The sequence below is a fragment of the Petaurus breviceps genome, unplaced genomic scaffold (genome assembly GCF_028583685.1).
Source record: "Petaurus breviceps papuanus isolate PSGF00001 unplaced genomic scaffold, PetGlider_PUasm1.0 90784, whole genome shotgun sequence".
NCBI lineage: Eukaryota > Metazoa > Chordata > Mammalia > Diprotodontia > Petauridae > Petaurus > Petaurus breviceps.
Window position 1 is genome coordinate 6,358,964 of NW_027187345.1, and position 27,603 is coordinate 6,386,566.

The window sequence follows — 27,603 nt, forward strand, 5'->3', positions numbered from 1 at the left end:
GAGCAATGGACTAGGGGAGCCATGAGTTCTCTTCCTAGGTAGGGTTAACTACTGTTATAAACTTGGGTAAGACAGCCTCTCAACATCTCAGTTTTCTTATCTGCAAAATCAGAAATGTTAGCCTTGTTCGACCCTAAGATCCAATTTTGGGTGCTTTAAATTCATTAATTCTATTAGATGAAAGTATTCTACTTCAGCGATCCATTTTATAAATTCTGGAGGCTTGGGTTTTCTTTTTAAAGAGAAATAGATTTCTTAAAGAAATTTTCATGGTGAGGTGACAGGGAGGAGAGAGAGAAATCTCTTACCTAGTAATTTCTAGGATCTGGCTCAGACAGTAACTTTCAGGAGGGCACACAATTGGGTTTAAATTACAATTCTAATAGTTTACCAATAATGAGAGATACAGGGACCAAATCATGTAACATAACTGAATTTTTTTAAGAAGAGCTAGATATTTGGGAGACAGTTGTATAATAGAAATAGTACTGAATCTGGAGTCAGAGGAACTGGCTTTAGCTGTCAGCTCTGACCTCAATATTTGTGTGACATTGATGAAGTTATTGTACCAGTCATTTGGATCTTAATTTTCTCATCTCTAAAATGAGGGAATTTAGATGACCTCTAAAATCCGGTAGAGATCTATATCTAGAATCCCATTTAGCTAATTCCATGTTAGATGATTTGTCCCCTATGTTAAAAAAAATTACAGTTAAAAATACTAGTTGATTCTATACCAATAGTACAGTGGTGATTGGTGCTACTATTTAGATCACAGGCTATAGCAAAGAGTTATTCCATTTTTTTTTATTTGCAAAAAGTGTTGTAACTTAAATAGTAGGGGCAAACAATCCAATATTCTCAAGAGCATGTGACAGCATGCCTATATGCTTGGTAAAAGCTTTGCTCCCTTCTGGCCTTCTTTCACATTTTCAATACAAGCCTCTTATGGCTACTTTGTGGTGGCTTAATCAGAACTTTATTTTTTTTCCCCTCAAAGAAATAATGCAGTTTCACTGGTTCCCCAGAATGAAGTGTAAGGATAAAATATCGCAAGATATGGACTCCTTCTGTTCTCTATGAAAATTGATGAGAGGCAATTTTCCCTTACTTGGAAGGAGAAATGTGGACTTCATTGCAATATTTCATGTATGTTTAATAAGGCCTCCTACCAAACACATTGAGAATCCACCTTCTCAAAAGATCAGACTAGAAAAGGGTGAAGAGTCACAAGTGTTTTCAGAACAGATTGCAAAATTATCTGTAAAAATATCAAGGTCATCAGTGCTATTAGGGAAAAAAATCACTTGGTTAACCATTTTTCTTAAAAAAAAAATAAAAACTCTAACACATGAGCATGTCACTACTAAATTTGCTTTATAATTCCCTCACACGCCTCTTCCATGCTTCCTTATCTGAGAATAAATCCTTAAACTTTTCTATAAATGTAAAACTTGGATTGGGAAAACATAATGCTAAAGATCACTTTTCTTATGGTCACACTCCAGGTGAGCCAGGAGCATTAGAATCACATATCCGACAGCTCGATAAAGCCCTAGATGCCAGCCGTTTTCAGATGCAACAAACAGAAAATATTATCCGCAGCAAAACACCCACAGGACCTGAATTGGATGCTACTTATAAAGGATACGTGAGTATCATGACTATCACTGCTCATAATCCCTTGAAAAAAGTCCCTGTGACAAAATACAACATATTTAAAGTCCAGGAACTCTGTCAGTTTTCTCAATACAATGCTTCCCTTGATTACATAGACATAAAGTATCACCAAAAAATAGCAACCTTATATGGTTGCCTTTTGTGTACCTCTAATTTACCTTACTTTTTTTTTTGGTGAGTTATTTGGGGTTAAGTGACTTGCCCAAGGTCACACAGCTAGTAAGTGTCGAGTATCTGAGGTCAGCTTTGAACTGGAGTCCTCTTGACTCCAGGGCCAGTGCTCTACCTACAGCACCACCTAACTGCCACTTATTTTTAAACATGCTAAATATATCGTCATCATCATTCTATCCCAACTTATTCAATATATTTTTGAGATTTATTTTAATGAAAATTACAAGATTCTTCAGGACCAAGTTGTTATTTGGTTCATTTTTCAATTCAAATGATGATTTATTAAACCAAGTTTATCAATGAGGCATGAAATTTCTGTTTCCTCTTCTGGCTAAACTAATTCACTTAGTAACCCTTAATAAAATGTTTATTCTGGATGTTTTAATACCTTTCATGTGTCAGGGAAAACAGTTCTGACATTTGTAACATAATGAGCCATGGAAGTAAGTTAGGAAAGGACAGTACAATATGCTGCTCTTTCTGCTATTATCTATTGCTTATGACTCTATGGTTAACTCTACAGTGACATAATTTAGCCCTGTGCCCAGGTGTCAATGAAGAAATTATTTTTTCAGGGAATTTGCTATTCCCTGTCTGTTACCAACTAGGGAACAAAATCACCTCTGTCTTTTCTGCCGTTGAACGTTTTGCTACATACATCCAAAAGACCCCTCAGAAAGATACATTGGGACATATAAATTACCAGTGTTCACAGCAGCTATTCCAGTGTACATTGGTTCTCCTTCTTGAGCCCAACACATAATAGACACTTAATATATGCTTTCCAGCTGATTGATTGAGGAAAAGAATGGGAATGAGCCTAGCTACTGTGTATTAGAGTTCATACCTTTCTTAATAGTGGTAGAAAAGCCATCGTGGTTGACAAGTTTCATTTTGTTCCACTTTAGCTGATTAAGCTGCTACTCTATCCTTTTACAAATAGATTATGATCTTTTGTGGCTGTCCTTAGATTGAGAAGCCAGAAGAGGCAGGAGAAATATGCCTTCGAAACTCAAAGATTTGGATTCAAATTCTGCTTTTTGTAATCCTAAATGTGTGACCATGGGCAGATCTTGATATTCCCCAGCAACAGTCTGAAGTTGAGTTACATACATGAGTTACTAACCTGCTATAGCAGAAAAAAATGTCAACCCTGGGAGCTCTTCTCATACCCATGAAACCACATCTGGACCCTACTAAATAATCAATTTGGGGACTACTGAGGATATTTATGAAGTCCCTTTGAAGAGGAGCAGTTAGTTTTGTGATACTCCATTAAGGACTCTGAAAAATAATGCTTTGTGGTCAGTGCAGCCCTGAAATTGTCCACTTGCTTCTTTCTGTAATGTTGACAGCATTAAAAATGGAATTGAAAATGTTCTGTAAGAGTAAAATACAAGCCTTCAGATATATTGTATGGTGTTTTAATGTTCTTAGAAAAAAAACATAAAATGCTGACGTCAGTGCAGCTTTTATGCTTTCCAAACACTTTAGTCAGTCAATGCATAAAATACTCCTGGGAGATTTGGGGGGGGGGGGGAGCTTTGTCCTTCCCATGACAGAGTTAAAGAAATTGGAAGATTAAGTCACCTGCTAAGATGATATGGTGTGTTCCAGGTTCCAGGCTGTTTGAACATCTCAGTTCAGGTCTTAATTCAATGGATTAAATATTCAGTCCATAATTTTAAAGGGAATTTTGAGGACATATCATGCAATGTGACTGAAATATGATTTAAGATACTTTTTTGTCTATAGAAACATACATACAGGGGCAGCTAGGTGGTGCAGTGAGTAAAGCGCTGGCCCTGGAGTCGGGAGGACCCAAGTTCGGTTCCAGCCCGAGACACTTAACACCCATACAAAAAATACTAGCCGTGTAACCTTGGGCAAGTTACTTAACCCCAAATTGCCCTCCAAAAGGCAAAAAAAAAGATACATACATAACATATACATTTTGACTTCTGTGTATCATTCAAATAACAGACTAATAATGACAAAACCTATTTTTGAAAATATTTCTTCAGCAGAGATTATGCCACATAGTGGATAATCAGTTCTGAAACCAGCAAGACATGTGTTCAAGTCTTGTCTCTTGACACATGTCAGTTGTGCGTTTGGGCAAGTCACTTAACTTCCAGGTATTCTGGGAAAGTGATTTCAAACTCAAATAGAAATGAGGGCCACCGATCTATACATCAAGATTCCTGCAGGCTGCCTTAGGTTTAAAATGTAAAATTACCTGTATTTTATTTATTTTGTTGACTATTTCCCAATTATATCTGAGCCATAATCAAGTCTTGCAGATTGAGGACCATATAGTTGACATCTTTGCTTTTGGCAACTTTTCAAAACTGTTAGTTCAAGAGAAAGTGCCAACCAGCATTGGTAGAGTCCAGCCCCTTTCCTCTATCCCTATTTATTCAGCAACTCTTTATTGAACCACCTACTATGCACAGACATTGAGGTAGGTACAAGAAGAAGGTGTAGACTTTGGCACAAAGCTGCTTCCCAGCATCCATTTTATATCGATCTTTTCTTCTGCTCTTATATCTAGACTACTCTGTATGACTAAGACCTATGGGGGTTTCTGTGTTTTGTGACTGTACTTTTTTTTAACAGATGAAACTGCTGGGAGAGTGCAGTGGGAGTATTGATTCAGTAAGGCGATTGGGACACAAGCTGAAAGAAGAAGAGGAGAAATTATCTGGGTTCATTAACCTGAACAGCACAGAAACACAAACGTCTGGTAAGTAACACCGCCCTGAGATGTAAGAGGGAAATGGTAGCCCTTCAAGCTCTAAGAGAACGAACATTTTCCAAGCATGGATTCCAGCATGTCCCTTGGATCGACTTTGCACTAGTCAGTGCTCAGAGCTTCTATGCTCACTGTGATGATTGCCTGGGGGAGAGGGAGAAGTAAATAGCACTGTGACCATCCATCGCATGCTCCAGGCATCCAAATGTGTTATTTCCCTTCTTATATATATTGTTCATGTCTCACCCAATCTGATCCAAATCGATAGACACGTATCAAATGCCTGCTATGTACTAGGCACAATGATAAGCACTGGAAATATGGTTAATACTGTACTGTCAAGGAGCTTACAATCTAATGGAGGGAGAGTCAACACACAAAAGGAGGCAGAAAAGTAAGGGAGAGGAAACACCAAGGAGTATCCTGGGTAGGGGCATCTTGTTCTGTGTAACTGAAACCAGGCAGAGCAGCAGATGCAAAATGGAGTGGTTTCAAACTCAAATAGATATGGGGTCCCCTGATCTGTACAAAAGAAGGAAGGGAGAAAGGAAGGAAGGAGAGGGAGGGAGGGAGAGAGGGAAGGAGGGGAGGTCGGGAGAGAGGAAGAAGCATGTATTAAGTTCCTATTATATGCCAGGTACTATGGCAGGCACTTTACAAATATTATCTCAGTTGATCCTCCTGACAACTGTGTGAGGTAGGTATTATTATTCTTATTCCCATTTTATAGTTGAGAAAACTGAGGCAAACAGAGTTTAAGTGACTTGCCCAGAGTCACACAGCTAATAAGTATTTGAAGCCTGATTTGAACTCAGGTCTTCTTGGCTCCAAACTCAGTGTTCTATCTACTGCACCACCTAGGTGAATTAGAGGTCACAGAATCTAACCCACTTATTTCATAGATGAGGAGACTGAAGCACAAAAGTGAAATGAATTACTCTGGACCACACAACTAACGTATCTGAAGAGGAATTCAAACCCAGGTCTTCCTAACTCCAAGTCCAGTGCTTTATCATGGCACCATGCTGCCTATCCACTTTCAATTTATTGTTGTCTCCAGCTCCTGACTGGTTTTGCTAATTTTTAGTTTCAAGTGGTACATATAGCAGGTCTTAGTGTGTCTGCCCAAAATGTCCATGTGTTAATGAATCTCATGACGCAGAAATGCCTTCCTTTAGGTGTGATCGATCGATGGGAGCTGATCCAGGCCCAAGCCCTGAGCAAGGAGCTGCGAATGAAGCAACATCTCCAGCAATGGCAGCAGTTCAACTCTGACCTGAACAGCATCTGGGCTTGGCTGGGGGAGACAGAAGAGGAGCTAGAACAACTTCAGCGTCTGGATCTCAGCACCGACATTCAGACCATCGAGCTGCGAATCAAAAAACTAAAGGTAGCTTAAAAAAATACAAAAAACTTCAGCCTTGCCTTTTCTGTTCATATCCATAATATTTCCCTTTAATCACTGTGCCATTGGCCACTCCCTTGGAACAGGACCTACAGATTGTGTTAGAGTGAAGTCAGCAGACACAACAACCATTCCTGATGCTATCTGCCAGGACACGCGCCTGACACAAGGTCTCTCACCCCCCATGAGGGGAAGAAAGACTGTTCCCATGTCAGTTGTCCAGGACTGAGAATGTTCATTATCATTCATCATAGTACAATTGCTTTTAGTGCTGTTAGACTTTACATGATCATAGGCATTGGGGAGATGACTTTCCTGGACTTGGCTTCCCCCATTTTGAATCAGTTCCTTCAAGTCTAAAGGTAGCCATCTTTCAAATGGCCTGTATTCAGCCATCTAGACATCCATGAAATACAAAATTCCCACTTACAAGGAACTGCTAATCATTATAGTTACAATGTAGGGTGTGAGGGTCTAAAAAAAGTCTATTAAAGCCAGAAATAAACTTCAAGAACATTTTATCCAACTGTGCCATTTTACAGATGAGGAAGCTGAGACCCAAAAAAGTGACGTCATAGAACTACTAAATGGTAGTGATTAAACTTAATCCTAGGTACACAGTAAGTGAAGGGTCAGATCCTCAAAGTGAGGATTTTTGTTTTTCAGTCCTTTTTTTAGTCATGTCTCACTTTTCCTGTCCCCATTTGGGGTTTTCTTAGCAAAGATACTAGAATGGTTTCCCATTTTCCTCTCCAGCTCATTTTACAGATGAGGAGACTGAGGCAAAAAAAGGTTAAGTGACTTGCCCAGGTCTACACAACTAGTAAATGTCTGAAGCCAGATATGAACTCATGTCCTCCTGACTCCTGGGCTGGCACTCTATCCACTGTGCTGCCTAGTTGCTCTAAGAGAGCATATATAGAGAGATAATTGGTGAGGGTTTATGTCAGAACCCTGGGGGACACCCATATTTAGTGGATAGGAAATGAATGATAATCTTGCAAACGTGAAGGAGACAGAACAATTATGCAGGGTGGAAAAAACCCAGAGACAACAATTCCAAGAAAACCAAGGGAGGAAACTACACAGAAAGAAGAGATGATTGACATTGTCATAAATTGCAGAGAAGTCAAGGATGAAAACTGAAAAGTCATTAAAATTAGCAATTAAGAGGTGGTTAATAACCTTGGAAGGAGCAGATGAGGTCAAAAATGGTATTGGAAGCTAGAAGGAAAAGAGTTAATATGGGAATGACAGATATGTATATAGAATCAACAAATGTAGACAATTTTTAGGAGGAGTTTTACTGAGAAATGCAAAACAGATATAATATCTTGAAGAGGACAGGTAGGTGGCACACTGAATAGACTCTTGGACCTAGAGTCAGAAATACTCTGCTTCCTGAGTTCAAATCCAGGTTCAGACACTTACTAGCTCTGTGACTCTGGGCAAGTCACTTCAACCTGTTTTCCTCAGTTTCCTCATCTGCAAGAATTAACAAACCACTCCAGTATCTTTACCAAGAAAATCTCAAATGAGATCAGGAACAGTCAGCCACAACTGGAAATGACTAAACGACAACAATAGTTTGAAAAGATGGTAAGGTCAGGTGAAGGGTTATTTTTTAAGAAATGTTTGTAGGCAGCGGGGACAAAGCCACTATATAAGGAAAAATTAAAAATTATATTTAGAATGGGGGGAATCTATGGGATAAGCTCCAAAGGAGACTGAAGAAGATAGTCCCAAGGGCATAAGTAGGAGGAACTAGCCTTGCCTAGAGAAATATCAACTTGTCTTCAAAGGCTGAAGCTAAGGAGAGAAAGGCCTTCTGCCAAGATGGAGAAGAAAAGACAGTGTAGGTCAGTAGTGTCCACCTCCTATAGAAACAGGGACCTCTAAATCATACATGAGTATCCCTACAAACATAGAAAGCCACGTGTTAAAATTATCTATGTTTTATTGTATTTTTATTTATTTTATTAAATATTTCCCAATTACATGTAATCAGGGTCAGGCTGCATTGAGGTTGCCAGGACTTAACCAGAGGTGTTAACTCTGGCATAGGTGACTACAAGAGTGAACATATTTTGAATAACTGCTGTGAGTTTTATAGTGAGGTAATTGGTCTATAAATGGGTATCGATTCCTATAAGATATATTATTCTTACTCTAAAAAACTTCAAGTCTAAGAGTGTTTCCAATAGATGTTGAAGTAACATGACTAGCATCCTAAAGCAGCTCCTACCTATAGCCTAGTGATTTCCTAAAGATGAATTTTTTAAAATCTTTATTATCTAAGGCCTTTCTTTCTAAGTAAATTATTTCAAGTCATATCTATAAAATATAGGAACAATCTTGCTATTGCACCTGGATCCTGTAGAAATGACATGAAAATAAAGATATTGCCTTAGATCTCAAAGAAATCAGGTCAGAGCTAATGGTGAACTTGATGGGTGAGTGCTTTGCCTCTCTGTACCTTTCCTTTTCCATTCTTTTCTACCTGGGAATCTCTTTAGGGGTCCACTCTGTGGTCTTTCTACAAGTAGATTTTCATGATCCCTTTGACTTTCTCTTACATAATGCTTACAACAATAGAAAACTGAAAAAAAAAATCAGACACTACATTTCTTATTTTCAAAAAGCCAACAAATCAAACTGATTGACAGATAAAATTACTAATTTGGCTAATTGCTTTGGTATTACATAGACATAATTTTTAGGCCGTTGATATGGAAACCAGAGATAAAAGGTGTACTTACTGCTGACAAAAGTGAATATTGGAGAACCTGAGGATGGCAATGATAATGAACATGATGATGATGAAGACTCACATTTGTATGCTGTTTTATAAGGGCACATGTGGACTCAAACTTGCTGTGGTGCAGGAATCAAGTAGTGTTATCCCCAGTTCACAAACCTAGAGCACATATCAGATAGAACACTGAACCTAGGAGTGAAGAAGACCTGAGATCATATTTGTGGTGTGAGAAAGAAAAGGATAAGATAAATGGTGTGGAGGGAGAGATGACAAACCTTAGTGACTGCTGTGAGCACTGAGTAAGAGGAAGGAGTCCAAGATTAGTCCTGGGTTCCAAACCTGAGTCACTAGAAAAATGGTTGTGTTCTCAACAGGGAGGGTAGGAGGAATGGGTAGGTTTAGAGGAAAAGAGAAAGAGTTCTGTTTGGGACACATTAAATTTGAGCTTTCTGTGGGGCATCTAGGTAGCTGGTGAAGTGGGGCTTGATGCTGAGAAGAAATAAGGACTACATATGTAGATTTGAAAATCATCTCTGTAGGGGTGAGAGTTGAACCCTTGGGAGCTGATAAAATCACTTAAAAAAATAAGCCCCAGTAATCTTGGGGTGTGTATTTCATTATTCAAATTGTTTATTTTGATTTTTGTCTTGGTTCATTTTTATAGGAGCTTCAGAAAGCAGTTGATCACCGCAAAGCTATCATCCTTTCTATAAATTTGTGTAGTTCAGAATTCACACAGTCTGATAGTGAGGAGAGCAAGGAACTCCAAGAGCGACTGGCCCAAATGAATATGCGCTGGGACCGAGTATGCAGTTTGCTAGAAGACTGGCGTAGTCTACTACAGGATGCCTTAATGCAATGTCAGGTTTGTATCGGGTTTCTTGTAGCCTCGAAAGTCACCTAGGGGCATCTAGCAAAAAAATTTCCTACCTTCTCTGCTTATTACTTAAAAGGAAGAGTATTTATATGAACTTGATAATTTTCTGGACCCTACCAGTACAAAATACTTGCAACTTTCCCTAGAGAAAACAGTCCCTAATTCAGGTGTCATGTTTTAAGTTAACAAGACGGCAATTTCTCCCTAAAACTAATACGCATATGATTACTTACTTCTTTGACATAATTTTTCCCTTTAATATAGTATTTTTAGGTATAAATCTAATCAGAAGTTGCAGATGTCCGAGTCTTTTGGTCTCGTTTTTTGTTTTGTTTTTGTCTTTTAGTGAAAGGCCCATTACCAATTCCTTTCCTTCAAAATCACACCAACATACAAAGTCTGAGAACTGATGAAATCCCACATGATTTGAGGGCCTAAATACATAGAAGGAACACTTAGATGTTTCAGGGCTTAGAAAGATTTGTGGGTTCATCACTCTTGGTCCTCTTTCCATGTTATATTTCACAGTCTCTGCAGGCCTCAGTAGATGGTTTGGCCTCCAGGTTCATCACAGGATGGCCAAACTTTGGGTGATGTATCTCCACGTTAGTTAAACTACTCCATATATGAAAAGCTGTGGATGGATCTGTATTCCAAACCTTTCAAGCTTAGTAAGACTTATTTCAGCTTATAATCATTAACTATATCAGTGGTGTCTAACATTTACAAAGCACTTTAAGGTTTATACACAGTGCTCATTTCATCCTTACAGTACTGTGAAGTATTATAAGCCCCATTTTACAGATGATGAAACTGAGACTGGAAGAGGTTAATACTTGTAAGTATCTGAGGCAGAATTTGAACTGAGTTCTTTCTAAACCCAAGTACAGGACTCTATCCACTGTTCCACCTAACTGCCTAGCTTAGCTTGAATTGGTACAACCTTCGAGAAAGCACGGTCACCTCCATGACACGACTTTTTATTCTTCTGGCCCCTTGCTTCCAATAGAGCTGAAGGATTAAAAATGGTTTCTTTGGGATATTTGAAAGGCTAGTTTCATAGTTTCAGATATTCTAAAGAAATTAATTTCCTCTTTCCAACAAATACTAGTAAAGCATTCATTAGATGCATGGTAGTGTACTGAGTACTGTAGAGGACTCAAGGGAAGTAGAAGCCATGTTCCTATCCCCTAAGACTAGATTAGTTTGTATAATAAAGCTACACACATGAATTATCTATACAGCAAAGCAAAAGAGCACATGAATAGATATCACAATCATAAGTCACAATAATAATAATAGCTAACTTTACATAGTACCTACTATATGGCAGGTAAGCACTTCACCAATATTATCTTGTTTGGTCCTTACAACAACCCTGGGAGGCAGGTGTTATTAATAGTCTCATTTTAAAGTTGGGGAAACTGAGGCAAACAGAGATTAAGTGACTATCCCAGGGTCATCTAGCTTCTGTTTTGTACTCAGGTCTTCCTGACTCCAGACCCAACACTCGATCTATCCATTGTTCCACCTGGCTACCCTCAAGAAGGTATTATGGAATAAAATTTCGGTTCAGTAAGCTCTTATTAAGCAATACTATGGACAAGGCACTGGGTTACATTTTGTAGGTAACAAAAATGAAAAACAACCCAGTCCCTCTACTCGAGTTCCTTAGAGAAGCAATACTATATATTTACATCTAAGTCTAATACAGGGTAGAATTTTAAGGGGGAAAAGGAGAAAGCTAAACAAAGCATGATGGGAATATTGAAGAATCCTCCTGAGGGAGGAAGAAGTGTCATAAAGGAGATAATTCCTAAACCAAGCCTTGAAGGAAGATGAGATGACACTGAGAAAGCATTCTAAGACTGCAGAAATACATGGAAGCATGATAGTTGATGAAGCATCCTTGTTAGAATGGGTCTACTAGAAAGTGACAACAACAAAGGAAATTTATGTGGTACTCTAAGGCTTACAAAGTGCCTTCCAACATATTTTTGTTGAGAGATTGCTCTGCCTCCCTGAGCAATTGCTTTTTTATTTGTTTTTTTGTTAAGATTCTCTCCAGCTTCACAGTAATCCTTTAAGGCAGCTCTAAAAGGAATCGTCATCCCTTTTCCATATTACATGACCAGTATGTGTTAGAGAGCATTATTTGAAGTCAGCTCTTCCTGTCTCCCACTCCAGCATTCTGTCAGATATGCCAACCTGCCTGTCGTGATGAGTAATTGAACTGAACTATGGTGATGGCCATGTTTCTTTGTCCATGAGTACACACGTGTGTATATGTGGCAATAAAGGGAGTGGATGCAAGAGATATTGTGGAGTGGAATTAATAGAACTTGGTAACTGATTAGATGTGGGTATAGTAAGGGTAAATTCAGAACCTGTGTGCTTAAAGGATGTTGGCATTTTAAAGGTGAGATAAGCTTTGAATAAACGACAAGAAGAATTGCTTCTTTCCTTGGTATATAAGTGTAGTATTCTTCTTTTAGCTATTAAACATGTAGATTCCAGTTTTCCTGCATCTAAATTAAAACAGATAATAAGTTAGAGGAGGCATCTGGTGATTCAGTGGATGGAGCTCTGGGCCTGGAATCAGGAATACCTGAATTCAAATCCAGTCTCAGAAACCTCCTAGCTGTGTGACATTAGGCAAGTAAATCATTTAACCTCTGATTTCCTGACAAAAGGATCCATTGGAGAAGGAAATGGCAAACCATTCTATTATCTTTGCAAGAAAACCACATGGACATCTGTGGTCCATGGGGTCATGAAAAGTTGGACATGACTGAATGATTGAACAACTAAATAAATTACATGCACTAGGAGTCACAGGAACACTTTCAAATCATTTTGTGTATTAGAACAGTTCTTATTACTGGAAAGAATGATATGCCTGCCGTTATAACAAAGATTCTTTTACTAGGAGAAGGTAGTCCATTAAGTGCTAGCTAGGCACATCAATTAAAGAAGAGAGAGGTGACCCAAATCTATATGTAGATTTGGATATGTGGCCACATAGGTTGAGAGGAGTCATAACAGTAATGCTCAAGGTCATTATAGATTCTCTCATTCTTTTTATAGGATTTCCATGAAATGAGCCATGGATTGCTTCTGTGGTTGGAGAACATTGACAGGAGGAAAAATGAAATAGTTCCTATTAATCCAAACCTTGACTCAGAAGTACTTCAGGACCAACACAAGATGCTTATGGTAGGATGTTTGACTCTAGTCTCTGGAGGAGATTTAGAAAGATTACTTCATTTCCCTGGAAAGAAAGATAATACAGAATCCAAGTATTCTCCCCTTTGTGCTTTAGTCTCTTAAATTCAAGCCCTTTTAGTGCCAAGTTTTGTTTTTTTTTTTTAACAGCTAAGTATACCCACAGGGCATGCCACCAACTGGAAATGAGTTTCAGAGTTCTTGGTTCAATTTGTAAAATGTCTGTGACTGCCCTTTCTCTTACTCACTCATTTATTTGGGGTGGGGGGAAGAGAGGGAGTAGTGGATTTTGGTGCAATGAATTCTTGTGTTCCATTAGGAGAAAATGTTTTTGTGCTAGCACCTTTCTGCATACCTGAAAAGTTTATATCTCATTTACAACCTGTTAACTTAACCTGAGAACTTAGTAACTATCAATTGGATGCTAATACAATTCTTGGAAACTACATAGTTTTACCACTGCATTTTCCCCTGCATTATTGATGATAATGATCACCTCTGGAATTTAGACAGATCCAGACATGGAATACACGCCTACCAGACTTCACTGAGAACACCTTCACTCCTCCAGCCAGCATTAGTCATTAAGTGGTGAATGGTGAATCTTCTTAAGAATGTTTCACTATACACCAGGAATAAAGAATTGGCCTGAATAATTCCTATATTCACAGCTTGAAGATTTTCTTAAAAATAATTTTATAGCAAAAATACTATGCATCTATATAATGCTTTGTATTTTTAAAATCTTTTCACATTCATTGACACATAGGATCCTCACAACAGCCCTGTGAAGTAGGTTGGATCATTATTCTTGTCTTGCACACAGAAAACATGAGGGTGAAATAGATGTGGTGATCTCCCAAGACCATACAGCAAGTTGTGATGCATAAAACTATCACTTAGTAGTCTTTGTGACCATCCCAAGCGGTGCTTTTACTACTATGCCATCATATTGGACCCTTCTATTTTCACGTATGATATTCCTTTGCATGTGTGCAGAACTGTCCTAGATTAAAGGGCAATTTTTCCAAGTTTTAGGAGACTCAATTATCGGTCAAAAATTCATAGGTGAAAAAAAATGATATTTTACTATGTAAATAGCAAATCAGACGTGAGTTGCTGGAGTCCCAACTAAAGGTGGCATCACTGCAAGACATGTCCTGCCAACTCTTAGTTAATGCTGAAGGAAAAGACTGCTTGGAAGCCAAAGAAAAAGTCCACGTCATCGGAAATCGACTTAAACTTCTCTTGAAAGAGATTAGTCGTCATATCAAGGACCTCGAGAAGATCTTAGATATATCAAGCAGTCAACTGGTAAGTCTCTGATTCATCAATATGCAAACAGCTTAGTTCTCCTTCAGTTGCTATGTAGCTTGTATCTAGAAGACAAAATCTCCATTTAAACTGAGAGTTCCTTTAAATCCAGCTACATAAAAATATTTATCAGACTGGAAAGGGCCTGCTATAACAGACAGTGGTTTCTTCAGTCCAAAAGAAATATTGTTCTTCCCTCACAAAGGAGTAACAGTACCCAACTATATTTTTATGTGTAAATACCAATAACCTTAGCAGCAAAATTTCTGCCAGGAATACAGAGTTCTTTGAACCAGTCCTCTCTCTTTCTCTTTATGAAAGAACTGATTAACAATAGCATGCAAAGTACCTGCCCCTCTCTAGGGCTGAGAAATTAATTTCTTATGGAAAAAGAAAGAGAGGAAAGGATGGGAAGGAGGGAAAAAGGGACAAAGGAAGGGAAGGTATGTTTTTAAAAGATTTATTTGTGAATTCCTGTCATAAGCATATAAGATCTCTTATTCTTTTATAGACATATAAGCATATAAATCTATCCCAAATAATAGCAATGGAAGAAATAACATAATATCCTTGACACCACAAATGGACTTCTAGGTGATTTTGTCACAAAACCCAGATGAATGAGATTCCCTCAGGGTCTAAGCCACTGCCTAGCTATAAGTTTGTCATCTCTCATAAGCCACATTTAGTGTTTTACAACATGAAATCATAATATCACTAAGGAAATCCCTAGTAGGGTTGAAAAAAAAATTAAGATAATAAATTGGTCTATAAAATGTTCAAGAGAAATAGAGTATCTTCAGAGCCCCTGTAGTTTCTTAAAATGTACTAAAAGTCTGAGATTCCCATACTCTAAAACCCTTGGGCTGTCGATATTCAGAGAGTCCTGAGATTTGTCTAATCAAATTCAATCTTACACATAGGATTTATCCTCTTGGTCTTCTGCTGATGAACTGGATACCTCAGGATCTGTGAGTCCTGTGTCAGGAAGAAGCACACCAAACAGACAGAAAACGGTAAATTGATACTAGCTATCTTCTCTCAGCCCTAGGGAGGAAACTCTAGGAAGTAACACTATTTGCAGCCAACAACAGGGTTCACAGCATTTTCATGAGGGAAAAGCAAACCATGTCTCCCCCTTGCCCCATAAGAGGTTTTCCTACAGTTTAATATTACCTCTTCAATCCTGCTGTATTTCTACCCTGCATGAAATTAGTAATAGAAGATAGTATCTTTATTTTTAAATTTAAAAAAAAATCAGGGCTCAAAGTGTGGCTGGTGTGCAGGATATTTTTGTCACTCAAATGATCGGTTCTGGCAGGGTCTTCAGTTGTCCCTTTGTGGTAGCCTGTCTCCTTTTTACCCCTTTACCATTTTTTCAGCTGAAGGATCAGGCTGCCACCTAAAAAATACTCATCAAAATTTTTTTAAAGTCTTAATAAGGCTCTTGATTTGGTGAACCTAATACTTTTATTAAACTATTTACAAATACACCTTATAAGGTCATAAAATTCTTAAGTGACCAGGTAAGCTGTTCACCAAAGCTGCTCCTGGCTTCTGGCCTAGAAGACTTGTGGTAACTTGAACAGTGGCTCTATGGCTACTGCATCAATGCAAGTGACCCTGATTTACCCATGGGCACCATGAAACAAATGAGAATCAAATCAAATCAAAACAAACAAAACAAAAAAAAAGTTAATTCTGTCCCTGCTGCCCTTTATACCTTGATCTTTGTATGTAACAAGAGACTTTTTTTGTCCTGCTTTACAGTTCCATTGGTTTTTATTATTATTCCATTCTCCTTAGTTCTTAGAATAATATTGATTTCATTTGCACTTTTTATAAGCATCTAAGTTCTGTCCTGGTGAACTTAATGATCTTTTTTCAATTGATTTTTGCAACATTCACTAGTTTCCTGTAGATCCTAGTTTTAGAATGTGAAGGAACACTGGCTTTTCAGTAATTTCCATTTCAGCCTCTAGAATGAGTGTTTCACTTGTTTGTTCTTTAAACAGCTTTTTACAAGGCAACCTCATGTTGGTGTTTTATTAATCTACTAAGGAGGGGGAAATGGATACCTCAACATTCTAGAAGATGAACAATATAACTGAATGAGATGATAAAGTGAATTTATATAAAATTTAAGTGGACAAGCATTTAGTTAAAAACATGCCAACTAGAAATCTATAGTATTCATCTTTATCATCTGGCTATTTGGTTTATGTGCTTTACAACCCCATTCATTTATGTCCACGTCCACACTTTCCAGGCCAGACTCAAAAGGTCCTTTGTTTACTTTGAAAAACTGTATAGATGAATACTCAGAACTTCTTGAATAATGTGAATAAAAATTCTTGAATAATGAATCTGTAGCCTATACCAAAACATATGACTAAAATTTTAAATGAAATAAAATTTTGCCACTACTATGGAAGTGGTTAGAGTAACCATGGATCTTTTAATGAATATTAAGCAATTGGACATTCATTTCATTTGCTCAGCAGAAGAAAAGCCAGTTTCCTTGGTTCATGGGTATTGATCACTTCATTTGATTTGTGTTTTCCTTTGCTGCACTTTTAGTTTAATTTTCATCAGTAGCTTGTCTTTATTTGCCTGGACTGAACATTCTTCTTTCTTTACCCCCTATTCATTGCAAACAGCCACGGGGCAAATGTAGTCTCTCACAGCCTGGACCCTCTGTCAACAATCCACATAGCAGGTACCTTATTCTCCTGGTTTCCACACTGTTCTAGAACTGCAAGAGGATGATGGAAAATGCCCTAATTGGGACCAGCTTGCATATAATCTGCCCTCATAGGAGTAAAGGGCTTACTTATTTTAGAAATGCCCTTATCCTCAGTAAGCAGGTTGACAAAAGTTTGGGTTCCTTTATGAATACAAAAACACTTGTGAATTTTACAGCACAAAGCTCTTGGTCCTCACCCACACAAAAGAAAATCATTCCCCAACACAGGCACCATTCTGATATAACTTTGCCAGATGGTGATCCTTTATATGTGTAACATAGAGACCATGCAGCTGACAAGGACATAACACTATGGGATTCGTGGCAAAGAATTTTTATCATCCTCTTAGTTCTAGATTTTACATTAAGACAGGTAACCGAACAATGCAATATTTTACCATTTACAGAACCCACAAATCTGAATAAAGCATACTAACACTCCCCCCCCCCTTCCCCCCTCCCAGCTTTTGATTTTTTTTTTTTATCATTTTATTCAGTTTGTGGGTTTTGGGTTCTTGAGATTCTAAAAAATAAAAAGTCAGAATTTGGGTAACTTCATGTAAACATCCTTAGCACCTTATCTCTTTGGCGTTGCCTTCAGCTGCTCTGCAGTTGACACATAAAGTCACTAACTGTCCTTGACACTCAGCAGAATGCTTGCATCTGCTTCACTCTGGGAACAAGACCAGTGTCCACTACTCTGTGACCACTAGAGAGCAGACTTACAGCTGCCGCTTTTTGCTTTCCGCCTTGTCCCAGTAGTCTATCATTTCTGCAGCTAACAGTGCTTTTGCATTCTTCCTTGTTGGTGTGATGTGTCCGTCTGTGTTCCTTCACTCTTTCACTGATCAGTTCATGTCTCCCCTTGTCCTAACCCCAGACAATTTGAGAGAGAGAGAGAGAGAGAGAGGGAAGGAGGGAGGGAGGGAGGGAGGAAGGGAGGGAGGGAGGAAGGAAGGAAGGAAGGGAGGGAGGGAGGGAGGAAGGAAGGAAGGAAGGAAGGAAGGAAGGAAGGAAGGAAGGAAGGAAGGAAGGAAGGAAGGAAGGAAGGAAGGAAGGAAGGAAGGAAGGAAAAGAAAGAAAGAGAGAGAAGAGAGGTCCTCCCAACCAATTCCAAATTCCAGTCCTAGGTACTTCACTGTTAGAATAGTTCAGCAGCCTGGGACTTTATCTGGGCTATAGCAAAACTCTGAATTCCTAAGGGGAGGGATAGGAGGAAGTCTAAAACTGCACATACTCATTATTTGATATTTTCTGTTTGCCAGTTGCGACAATTGTATATGAGAATTCTCACTCAACTGTCCCAAGGTATTGAAATTACACAATAGCTATTTTGACATGTCCTCTTTATTAGACAATATATAGACAGACAAACAGATACATAGATGTATGTGTGAGTATACATATGTACACACATATGTACATACCTATATTTGGTTTGAAAACAAAGATTTTCCTAGCAAAATGGCAATTGATAAATGCAACTGGCAAAATGCAGCTCTGCACCTTCAGAATTAGCTGTTCTTCATAGGCTGTGTTCACAATTCCCATGATGCATTCCTTAGCCTCTGCAATCGAGGTAGTGGTGCCATACTGACAGACAATTGTCTTGTGTGTTCCCTCTCCTCCCCCTTACCCCGTCTTCCCACACACATTTCTGCCTTCCCAAAGAAAAGTAATATATAATTCATTTTAGCTTGGAGAACATTACTGCCCTTCGGGAGGCCAAAAAGCAAGTGTAGCTCAGACATAAGTGGCAGGGAGATTTACAAGCACAGGCCTTCTTCCCCCTGATGATAACTGGCAGCTAGATTCAGGCAGACATATCTACTGGTCCTGGAGCATGGGTTTTCTCTGCTCCCCTCCCCCAGACCCTCTCCCCACATTTCTTCTCAGGATTTCAGGCGTCTCTATGTGCAGGGCTGAGCAGGTGCTTCAACATGCATCTTACCAATGCTTTGCAGCTTGGGGAACGGCCCCCCTTCTAGCCGGGGCATCCATGCGGCACCTTTCAGATCAGCTCTGTCCAGCACTGTTTATTAACACATCTCCTTAGCAGTACAACACAATGCTCAATTTGTTACTCAGACAGGCATGGAATACGAACGAGTTTCACCTGAATGGTCAACTTAATCAAACACACTAGGCAGACAGGTTGTGGTTGAAGTGGATTGGGTTTTTTTTTAACTCATCGGCGCCGCTGTTTGGGGTGTACCCACTGTGGGCAATGAATGCAGCTCCTGCTGGGAAAGGATTAACTTACAGTACATGCTGTCACATTGTTCTGGAATATTTTCACATCAGAGTACTTCGTATTTGATCTTGCCCTGGATCAGCAAACTTGAGAGGTTACAGTAGTTAGGGCAGACAGACAACCCCCTACAATTTAGGAATGTCCACCTCAGAAGTTTAGAGTGGAAACTTTTTAACTAGGTGTTTTTTTTTTGTTTTTTGTTTTTTTACTTCTTTTTTACTTTTTCTTTTATTTGAGTGGTATGGGCAGGGGCAGGAACTAGGGTAGAATTTTTTGTTTGAAGTCAAATATCATTTCCTTGTTTGTCAGTTTCTGTCTTCTGTATAATGCAATTTAGTCTTGCCATTATGTGTCTGCTCCATGACCGCAGTATTCAGTTGAGTCTACTATACAGCTAGAAAATTTAACAAATCCAGGATTCATAGTGAATTTTATGCTGAATTAATTGATGAGAGTCCCCTACATACAACACAAACACGCGTGCGCACACACACACACACGCGTACACACACCTTCCCTTTTCACTTCTGATTCTAAGACCATATGTACATTCATATCTATCATCACAAATTTTATCTAAGAATAATTTTTTAAAACATACATTGTTGCCAGTCATAGTGGCATATGCCTGTTATCCCTACTAGTAGAGAGATGAAAGCTTGTTTGAGCTCAGAAGTTCTGAGCTGTAATAGGGCTCAAGCAAATTAAGTGTGTAGCCCCTGGTAATGTGGGGCCACCTGGTTACTTAGTAAGGTGTCAGAAACAGCAAGTTAAAACTTCTGTGATGATCAGTAGGGGGATTGGGCTATGTCACTGGACACTGTACACTGCACTCCTAGGCTGGGTGATTTGGGGGAGAAGTAGTCTCCAAAAAATAAAAACAAACAAAATATATGGTGTTTAACAAATTAGACTAAAATTTTGATGTGGGGACCAGTCTCTTTCATCCAGCTCTGTCCAATTTCTAGGACTGAAGGCCTGGTTAGTGTTCATATATTAAAGCCTGTGGCCTTAGAGGTTAGCTAGTTCAGCCCCCTCATTTTATATATTAGGAAGCTGGGACACAGAAAAGTTAAATGATTTGCCCAAGCAAATTAACAAGTGAGAGAACATGCATTGGAGCCTATGTCCTCGGACCACACCACTATTCCACAAAGAGAGTATAACAAAAAGATATGTTAGAATGACTATTGGCTACAGATAGTTTATGCATGAATTCAGCTACGCTGTGTTTAGATAGAGACTCACACTGGGGACTCACCATAAAAACTGTTTGCTAGAGAGTGGCATTCAGTAAAAGATGATATCTGCCTCAAATCCATGCAGGAAGCCCTGTTTATTAAAATTCCAAAAGAAGTTTATTCAACATTAAAATTATTGGCCCAGTCCCTATTCCTTCACCTATTTTCTATAGGAGTGGTGTCAAACTCAAAAATCAGTTTCCTCTATATAAGGCAGTTCTGTGTATTGAATCCTAAAGACAATGTTAAATATTAAGGCTCCAATACAGTTCTCTTTCCCTTTTTTGCCCTATAACAAGGTCCTTATTAATACAAATGATGAATTCCCCCAGATATGGTTTAGATAATCAAATTTGCATATTTCCATTGGGCTGGAACCAATAACCACATTTAACATAATTGTAACTTTAAACACTGACAATGTGAGCACATGTGACCATTTCCCTAGATTCATTATTCGCCCAAATATTTCACTTAATTCCCAAAATATCATAGGAACACAGATGTAGAGTGACTTCACATGTCGTCTAGTCTAATACCTCCATTAATAGGCCCAGAGAAGTCAGATGTCTTGTTCAGGTTCACTTAGCTAGGAAATAGAAAAGGTAGGATTCAAACCAAAGAATGCCCTGAGCCTCAAATCCATCTCACTTTCCACTGTTCTGTGTTTCATATCAGATGAGTAAACTACTCTCTGAAAATGTTAAGTATTTTACAGGGTTCATTATATGGTTGAAGTCACTTCTAGGTGACAAAGATCCTTGGAATGCCCCTAGTCTCTTATTTGTTAGGAGGCTGGTCTGTTAATTCCCATGATAACTGTCTATTTACAAAGCTAGGTGGCATAATGGATAGATTACTGGACATGGAGTATGGAAGACCTGAATTCAAATTTTACCTTAAGATACTAGCTGTATAACCCTTGACAAATCACTTAGCCTTTCTCAGTCTCATTCTTCTCATCTGTAAAATGGGCATAATAATAGCAGCTACCTCTCGGGGTTAGTGTGAAGACAAAATGGGATAATATTTGTGAAGCACTTTGTGGACTTTAAAATCCTTTATAAGTCCCAGTTATCATTATTGTTGTCTACAATTCAAGAGGCAGGATAGTATATTGATTAGCAACCTGACTTCAAAGCTATCTCTGATACCTACTTGATGTGTGATCCTGGGGAAATCTGACCTTAACCTCTCAATTGTCTAACACTTTAAATTTCAGAGAAGGTGCCAATCTCACTAGTAGAAGGAATTTCCTCAACAGGGAAGTTCCTTATACCAATGAAATTGCAAATCCAGTCTCTGACCCTTACCCCTATTGTCTGCAGCACCAGTGTCAAACCTAAGGATCCCTACAGGTCTCGTGTTGACTTTGAAAACTACCCATGTTTACATATTTTTCTTTCTTTATTGATTTTATTAAATATTTCTCAATAACATTTTAATCTGGTTCAGTCCATACTTGGGAGTGTTGTGGTTCCTTAATGTTTGACACCTCTGTTCTAGAGCACCCCAGACCAAGATCTTGATCATCCCTAGTAATAAAGAATTTTAGTGGTCAAGGTGGTATTACTATCACAAGGACCAATTCAGAAGTTTGGATCAGTGTATGGTTGGCCTTTGGTGGCCATAGTCCAAGATAAAATATTGGGTCTGGAACTAGAATATATCCAAGACTTCAGGTTGCCCCCTAAAAACAACGTAATTCCCAGGAGTGATTACAGGTAAAGCATAATGACCTTTTCCTGAAGACCCTCTATATATAATAGACCCACACATCTGTTCCTCCACATATTGTTGCCACATTTTTTCTCATGATGAATTATTTAGTTAATCCTTCTCCCATATTAACTAACAGGTTATAAAGTTACTCAGGATATTTTTAACAACTCAAAGTGTTTTGATTTGAATGATATTGGAACAGTTTGTATTCTTCTCATTTCCTTGATTGCAACTTTTTTTTCAAAACAAGTCCTTTTCCATTCTTGCCTCCATCTACCCTTATGCATATACTGTTTTGTTTTTCTCATTGGACCCATACTTACACTGACAAAATAAGGTAGGAAACTGAAACAATTTCCAGGTAATTTAAATGGGAAAAAAAAAACCTACTATTGAGAGGAAGGGAATTTTTTTTATTAGAGCTATCTTGCTTGTCTTCATCAATCAGATTTCTTGCTTCAGCTTCCATTTCATTTTGTCAGTGTAGACACATTCTAAACACAGAACAGTAACCATGTCCATTAAGGTAAGGTGCCAAGGGAAAAAGAAAGAAAGGGCCAGAGGCTAGTCAAAAGACTGCCTTTGTTCTTTCTCTTGGAAATCTTCCCAAACCTCTATTGAAACCCAGGTGTCTTTAAGGCCAAGGATAAATATTAAAAGAGTATTTTCACCCCAGGATCATTAACCCTGTTGGGGCTTTAAAGGCAAAAACCATATTCGCCATAAACAAGAGGTGACTTTGGTCACTCTTGAACCTTATTGGTTCCCCCATCCTCCCCCACCAAAAAAAAAAAAAGGAGAAGGGAGTTCTGTAAGGAGGTAGATTGCAGTTTTAAAGGGAAGCCAACTCCTCAGAAGGTAATTAAGCACTGTGTGTTCCCTTTGTCCCTACCTCAGCCCATTAACTCTTGGTGTGTTTGCATTCTTAGACAGTAGAAAGCCTGGTCTAATTGAACTTTAATAAGGAATGCTCTGATGCTGTTAAATGTGCCATGTCCTTTCAGGGGGCTCTTTGCAATATATGACTTTACCTAACACAAGAATAAGCAACTTTTTTCTGGCTCAAGAGCATACTGTTGTTTAATGTACAACCTTTGTTTTGATTTTGAACTTTGACCTAAACATCCAAGAAAATGCATCTTGCCTTTCGCCCCTTAATTCAACTCTTCCAAACCTATTTCACCACCAGTTATGTGCATAAGTCAATCTCTCTCTGGAGGGCTTAAGAATCCTCTGCAATAAATGAATCATGACAAATTATCTTTCATTCTAGTTGAACATTAATAATTGCACTATAATTAGTGACCTTTAACTTGGCTATCATCAGCAGAGTCTAAGTTAGGAGTATCATCTAGCTGAAGACAGATAAAAGTTGTCAGATCAATCTAGACTGAAGAAAGTATATTCAATATCCATGGTCACTCATGCCTACCTATTTAGGGATATTCTAAAGCAGGCCAGTGCAACATTGTTCCAGAAGGAAGGAAGGAAAGAAAGATTTTCATACAATAGTTACTTGGCCAAGTACTGGAGACAAAAACAAAGACAAGCCTGTCCTCAAGGAGCTTACTTTCTAATGAGGGAAACAAAACATAGGAGTGGTGTCTGATCAGTGAGAAATCAGATTGTTCCAGGTGTTTTCTGCTATGAATACACTCTTTAAATGCATCCTCTAACCTTCTCCATATGAGACAGCCATGTCATAAATATAAGCCAGAAGCTCATATCTGTTCTTTCATAAGCCAACAAGTCTAAATAAACTGAGGGCACTGGAAATTACATTGGACTCCGAGTCCTCCAGGAAGCCTGAGCACCAGTGCTGCATCTGCCAGCAATGACCTGTGTAACCTCACAAAAAGGCTTTTCTCTCAGAGCCTCAGTTTCTTCCCTGGCTGCTCTCTTTTTTTTTTCTCTATTAAATGAGGGATTGGCCCAAGAGATCTCTAGCTTGAAGACTCTCTGAGTCTATGACTCAGAAGCTGAAATTAAAGAGAAAGTCATGCCTGCTGTCCATTAATGTGTCATTGTACTCTTTCTGTGACATTTCCACAGAATGAATCATTTTGTTAGGTATAGTGTATATCTGTAATTTGTGTACCAGCCTAGCTAGGTACTAAGAGACTCAAAAGATTGGCTGTAGGATGATCCATTTTTTTTATCCTAATAACTTTTACTACTTTATAAAGAAGTTTCAGTTGAGGTCAATAGATGGAATACCCTTATTTATTGAATCACAGTCGCCTAAAGTTTTGAGGTATGTCATTTTGCACAGCGCATGCATGAATTTGCTTCCCCTATTTTCAATGTCAGAGCAGTTCTTGGTTGGACCAGTAGATGGCAAACATTCTTTTTGCTTCCTTCATATTAATAAATGATTTAGAGCAGGACACTCAAATGAAGTGCCTTTAATTTGCCCAATCAATGAGAGAAGAATGGTGTCATTGAATCCTAAAAATCTTAGAGCTAGAAGAGAAACATTTTAGGGAACAGGGTCTCTTTTTTTTTTTTTTTGGTCTTTGTATACCCAGTGCTTCGCACACTGCCTTGTACAGGGGAAATATTCCATAAATGTCTATTGACTTGAATTCTTGAATCTTGTATGAACCCTTATTTTACTGAGAATCAAAGGGCTAGATTGCCCAAGGTTAACTAGCAGATAAAATAGAACTGTAGATACTCTGAGCTTCCATACTACTTGCGTTGTTCCCCTTTCCAGCTGTGTTTGTTAGACCAGTGTTAGAACTTTGGGCAAGACCTAGTTTCCACTCCACCAAGGCAAGTCTCGGCTAGTTTTAAACATGCCTCACACTACTGTTCTGCTGTTCCATCTCTCTCTCTCTCTCTCTCTCTCTCTCTCTCTCTCTCTCTCTCTCTCTCTCTCTCTCCCCCCTCCCTCTCTCTCTGTCTCTCCTTCTCTCTTTCTGTCCCTCCCCATCATCTCTCTCCCCCTCCCTCCCTCCCTTGTCCCCTTTATGCCACTTTAAGTTTATAAACATACAATAACCTGTTTGCCAGAACAGACAGTTGAGCCATAGTGATTTCACTGAAAGCAAAAGAATATTTGAGAGTTACATGTTACAAATTATAAATATATCTCTCCACACGTGGGTTTCCACCTTTTCAGCATGTTTCGTTAAATATTTCAGAAACAATATCTGCCCAGTGTGAACAATCTATGGGGGAGAGGGTATGCCACAACAGTAATGTGGTATACCAATAGAATATCTTTCACTTATCTCATATAACTTTGATAGGACACATAACTTGCTTTGTCCTTTCCATCAGTTATGCTTCAATGAACTTATAGTTACCACTAGTTATCTGCCTGCCCCACAAAGAAAAAGACAAAACCATTATTAAAAACAGCAACAAAACAGCAGTGGAAATTTCAGCCTCAAGGTCTTAGGGCATCCAGGCCATAATCCCATTTTGCAAGATTCAATAGCCAATAAAAGAATTTTCCCAAGAAATCCTGAAATCTGTGAGCTTTTTCTTTTCTGCCAACTAAATTCAAAGCAATTATAGTCATTGCTTTTAGCAGACTTAATCATTATAGTCAAAAATAAAAACAAAACCATTATCCTATATTCCTACAGTGAAAACTTGCCAGGGCAAGGTGCTGATTCTGTGCAAAATCAAATTACGATGTATACTCTCTAGGCCTAATCGGGCTTTCATAGGTCTTTCCAAATTGCTAAGGATATACTTTTGCATTTTTTCATGGGTTTTTGTGTACTGGAGATTGTTGATTATATTCAAATATGAGTGACCTTGTTTAAGATATCCCTTATATTCTCAGACTCAATATGTATTGCCTCATATATTTATGCTTTAATTATTCTAGAGCTAGTTAATTTCTTCTGGTAAATTTGTATAAAGCAATTATCTTTGTTAATGGAAAATGTTTTGCTGAATTAAGAGAAAAAATGAGTGGAATCTGAGCCTCTAATTAGTTATTCTTTAGTTGATTGATTAAATGTTTATTTTGCATCAGTACAGTTTCCAAACAACTCTTTTGTTAGTATTGGGGAAATAGCATGGGCTCTTTGCAAACCGGTGATGGGTAATTGCTCAGTTAAATTATATTTGGCATATTCCTGTAGATTCCAGGAAGAGTAACCAAACCAAGAAGCAATGTCCCTTACAAGTGTTTTTGCTCATTCTCTGTGTTGATTCTTTCCTCAGGTCCATAAGAGGTGGCTCCGATTCCTCCCCTTCTGAGACCCAGCCAGCTCAATCCTGCCAGGCCTTCCTCCTCAGAGTCCTCAGAGCCGCTTTACCTCTTCAGTTTCTCCTTTTGCTCTTAATTGGTCTTGCCTGCCTTGTACCAATGTCTAAGGAGGACTACAGCTGTGCCCTCTCCAATAATTTTGCCCGATCATTCCACCCCATGCTCAGATATACCAATGGCCCACCTCCTCTATGAATTAGAAGACTAGTGTTCATCTATACGTGTACTGTTAGCAGAAGAATCTGGCAAAAAAAAAAAAAAAGGCAAATACGCACACACATACACAATTGAAAAAGAATATTAAAACCTATCTGAAAAAAGGACCTTTGCCAAATGGAATGCACATAGGATGGCAGCTTCTTATATCTCCTATATCTTGTGTGCAAATCATCACATTGGCAGTAGGTCATAAGGAGGGGAAACCTGAACAGAGCCAGTATTTTGGAAAAAACCTCAATTTCCAAACTCAGAACCCTAGCACTAAGAAGACTCTTAAGTAATAGCTGCCAGTGGCCTGGGATGTTTGCCACCTGAATTCTGGCCTTTGCCTGGTTCTGTGGATAGCCAAGGATTTTATTATACTGTCGGAGTAACTTTCCTATGTGCTCTGTGCCCGGCACTGTTAGCCAGTCGTCCCAAAGTACCCTATCAGTATCATGGGATCTACAAATCAACCAGTGCTTAAGAGATTTTAGAATCTTGTACCATACAATTTTAAAGAGCTTCAATAGCTGCTTAATTTTTACCTTGGTTACTTTTTCAGGCATGATGTTCTAATTTTTGCTTTGGATGCACAGGCTGTAAATCTAAAAAGCACTTTTTTAAAAAGGTTTAAAGAAAACTGGATGTAATAAATAAGATCATGGAAGGTTTTATGAGAAAAACTATTGAATGTTAAGTAAAAAAAAGGAAGATATTTATGTATGTACAGTTTGCTAAAGCCATTTTGTTTGTATCGATTTATTTGCATTTATTATAGATACCACAAAATATTTGTCTGTTCTTTTTTAATGATAATATTGAAAAATCTAAGTTTCAAGATTAAGCAGGGGAAATTAAAATATAACCATATGTATCTACAGATGTTTCATTTATTTTCCTCACAAAAAGTCACATTAGGATAACAGTCAAGGACAAATATTATCAGCAAAGGCTTTAAAAATGTAGAAATAGATTGTGGCCATCAAAAAAGTTATATTACTTTTCTAAAAGAAAAATTAT

The 27,603-nt window shown here is 38.4% G+C and overlaps 1 protein-coding gene across 10 annotated transcripts in view; it reads left to right on the plus strand.

Annotated features, from left to right (window-relative positions):
- Positions 1–27,306, plus strand: part of SYNE1 (spectrin repeat containing nuclear envelope protein 1) — a 575,153-nt gene extending 547,847 nt beyond the window's left edge. For 9 of the 10 annotated variants that reach the window (XM_069069647.1, XM_069069646.1, XM_069069648.1 and 6 more), the window contains 9 exons: positions 1,509–1,651; positions 4,474–4,600; positions 5,788–5,999; positions 9,437–9,637; positions 12,737–12,865; positions 13,976–14,188; positions 15,112–15,204; positions 16,849–16,907; positions 26,337–27,306. In XM_069069647.1, coding sequence (XP_068925748.1) covers positions 1,509–1,651; positions 4,474–4,600; positions 5,788–5,999; positions 9,437–9,637; positions 12,737–12,865; positions 13,976–14,188; positions 15,112–15,204; positions 16,849–16,907; positions 26,337–26,577 — 1,418 coding nt within the window. In that variant the 3' untranslated portion in view covers positions 26,578–27,306. The remainder of the gene's footprint in view (positions 1–1,508; positions 1,652–4,473; positions 4,601–5,787; positions 6,000–9,436; positions 9,638–12,736; positions 12,866–13,975; positions 14,189–15,111; positions 15,205–16,848; positions 16,908–26,336) is intronic. The other variant, XM_069069655.1, reaches the window with a different exon arrangement.
- Positions 27,307–27,603: the final 297 nt, after the last annotated feature.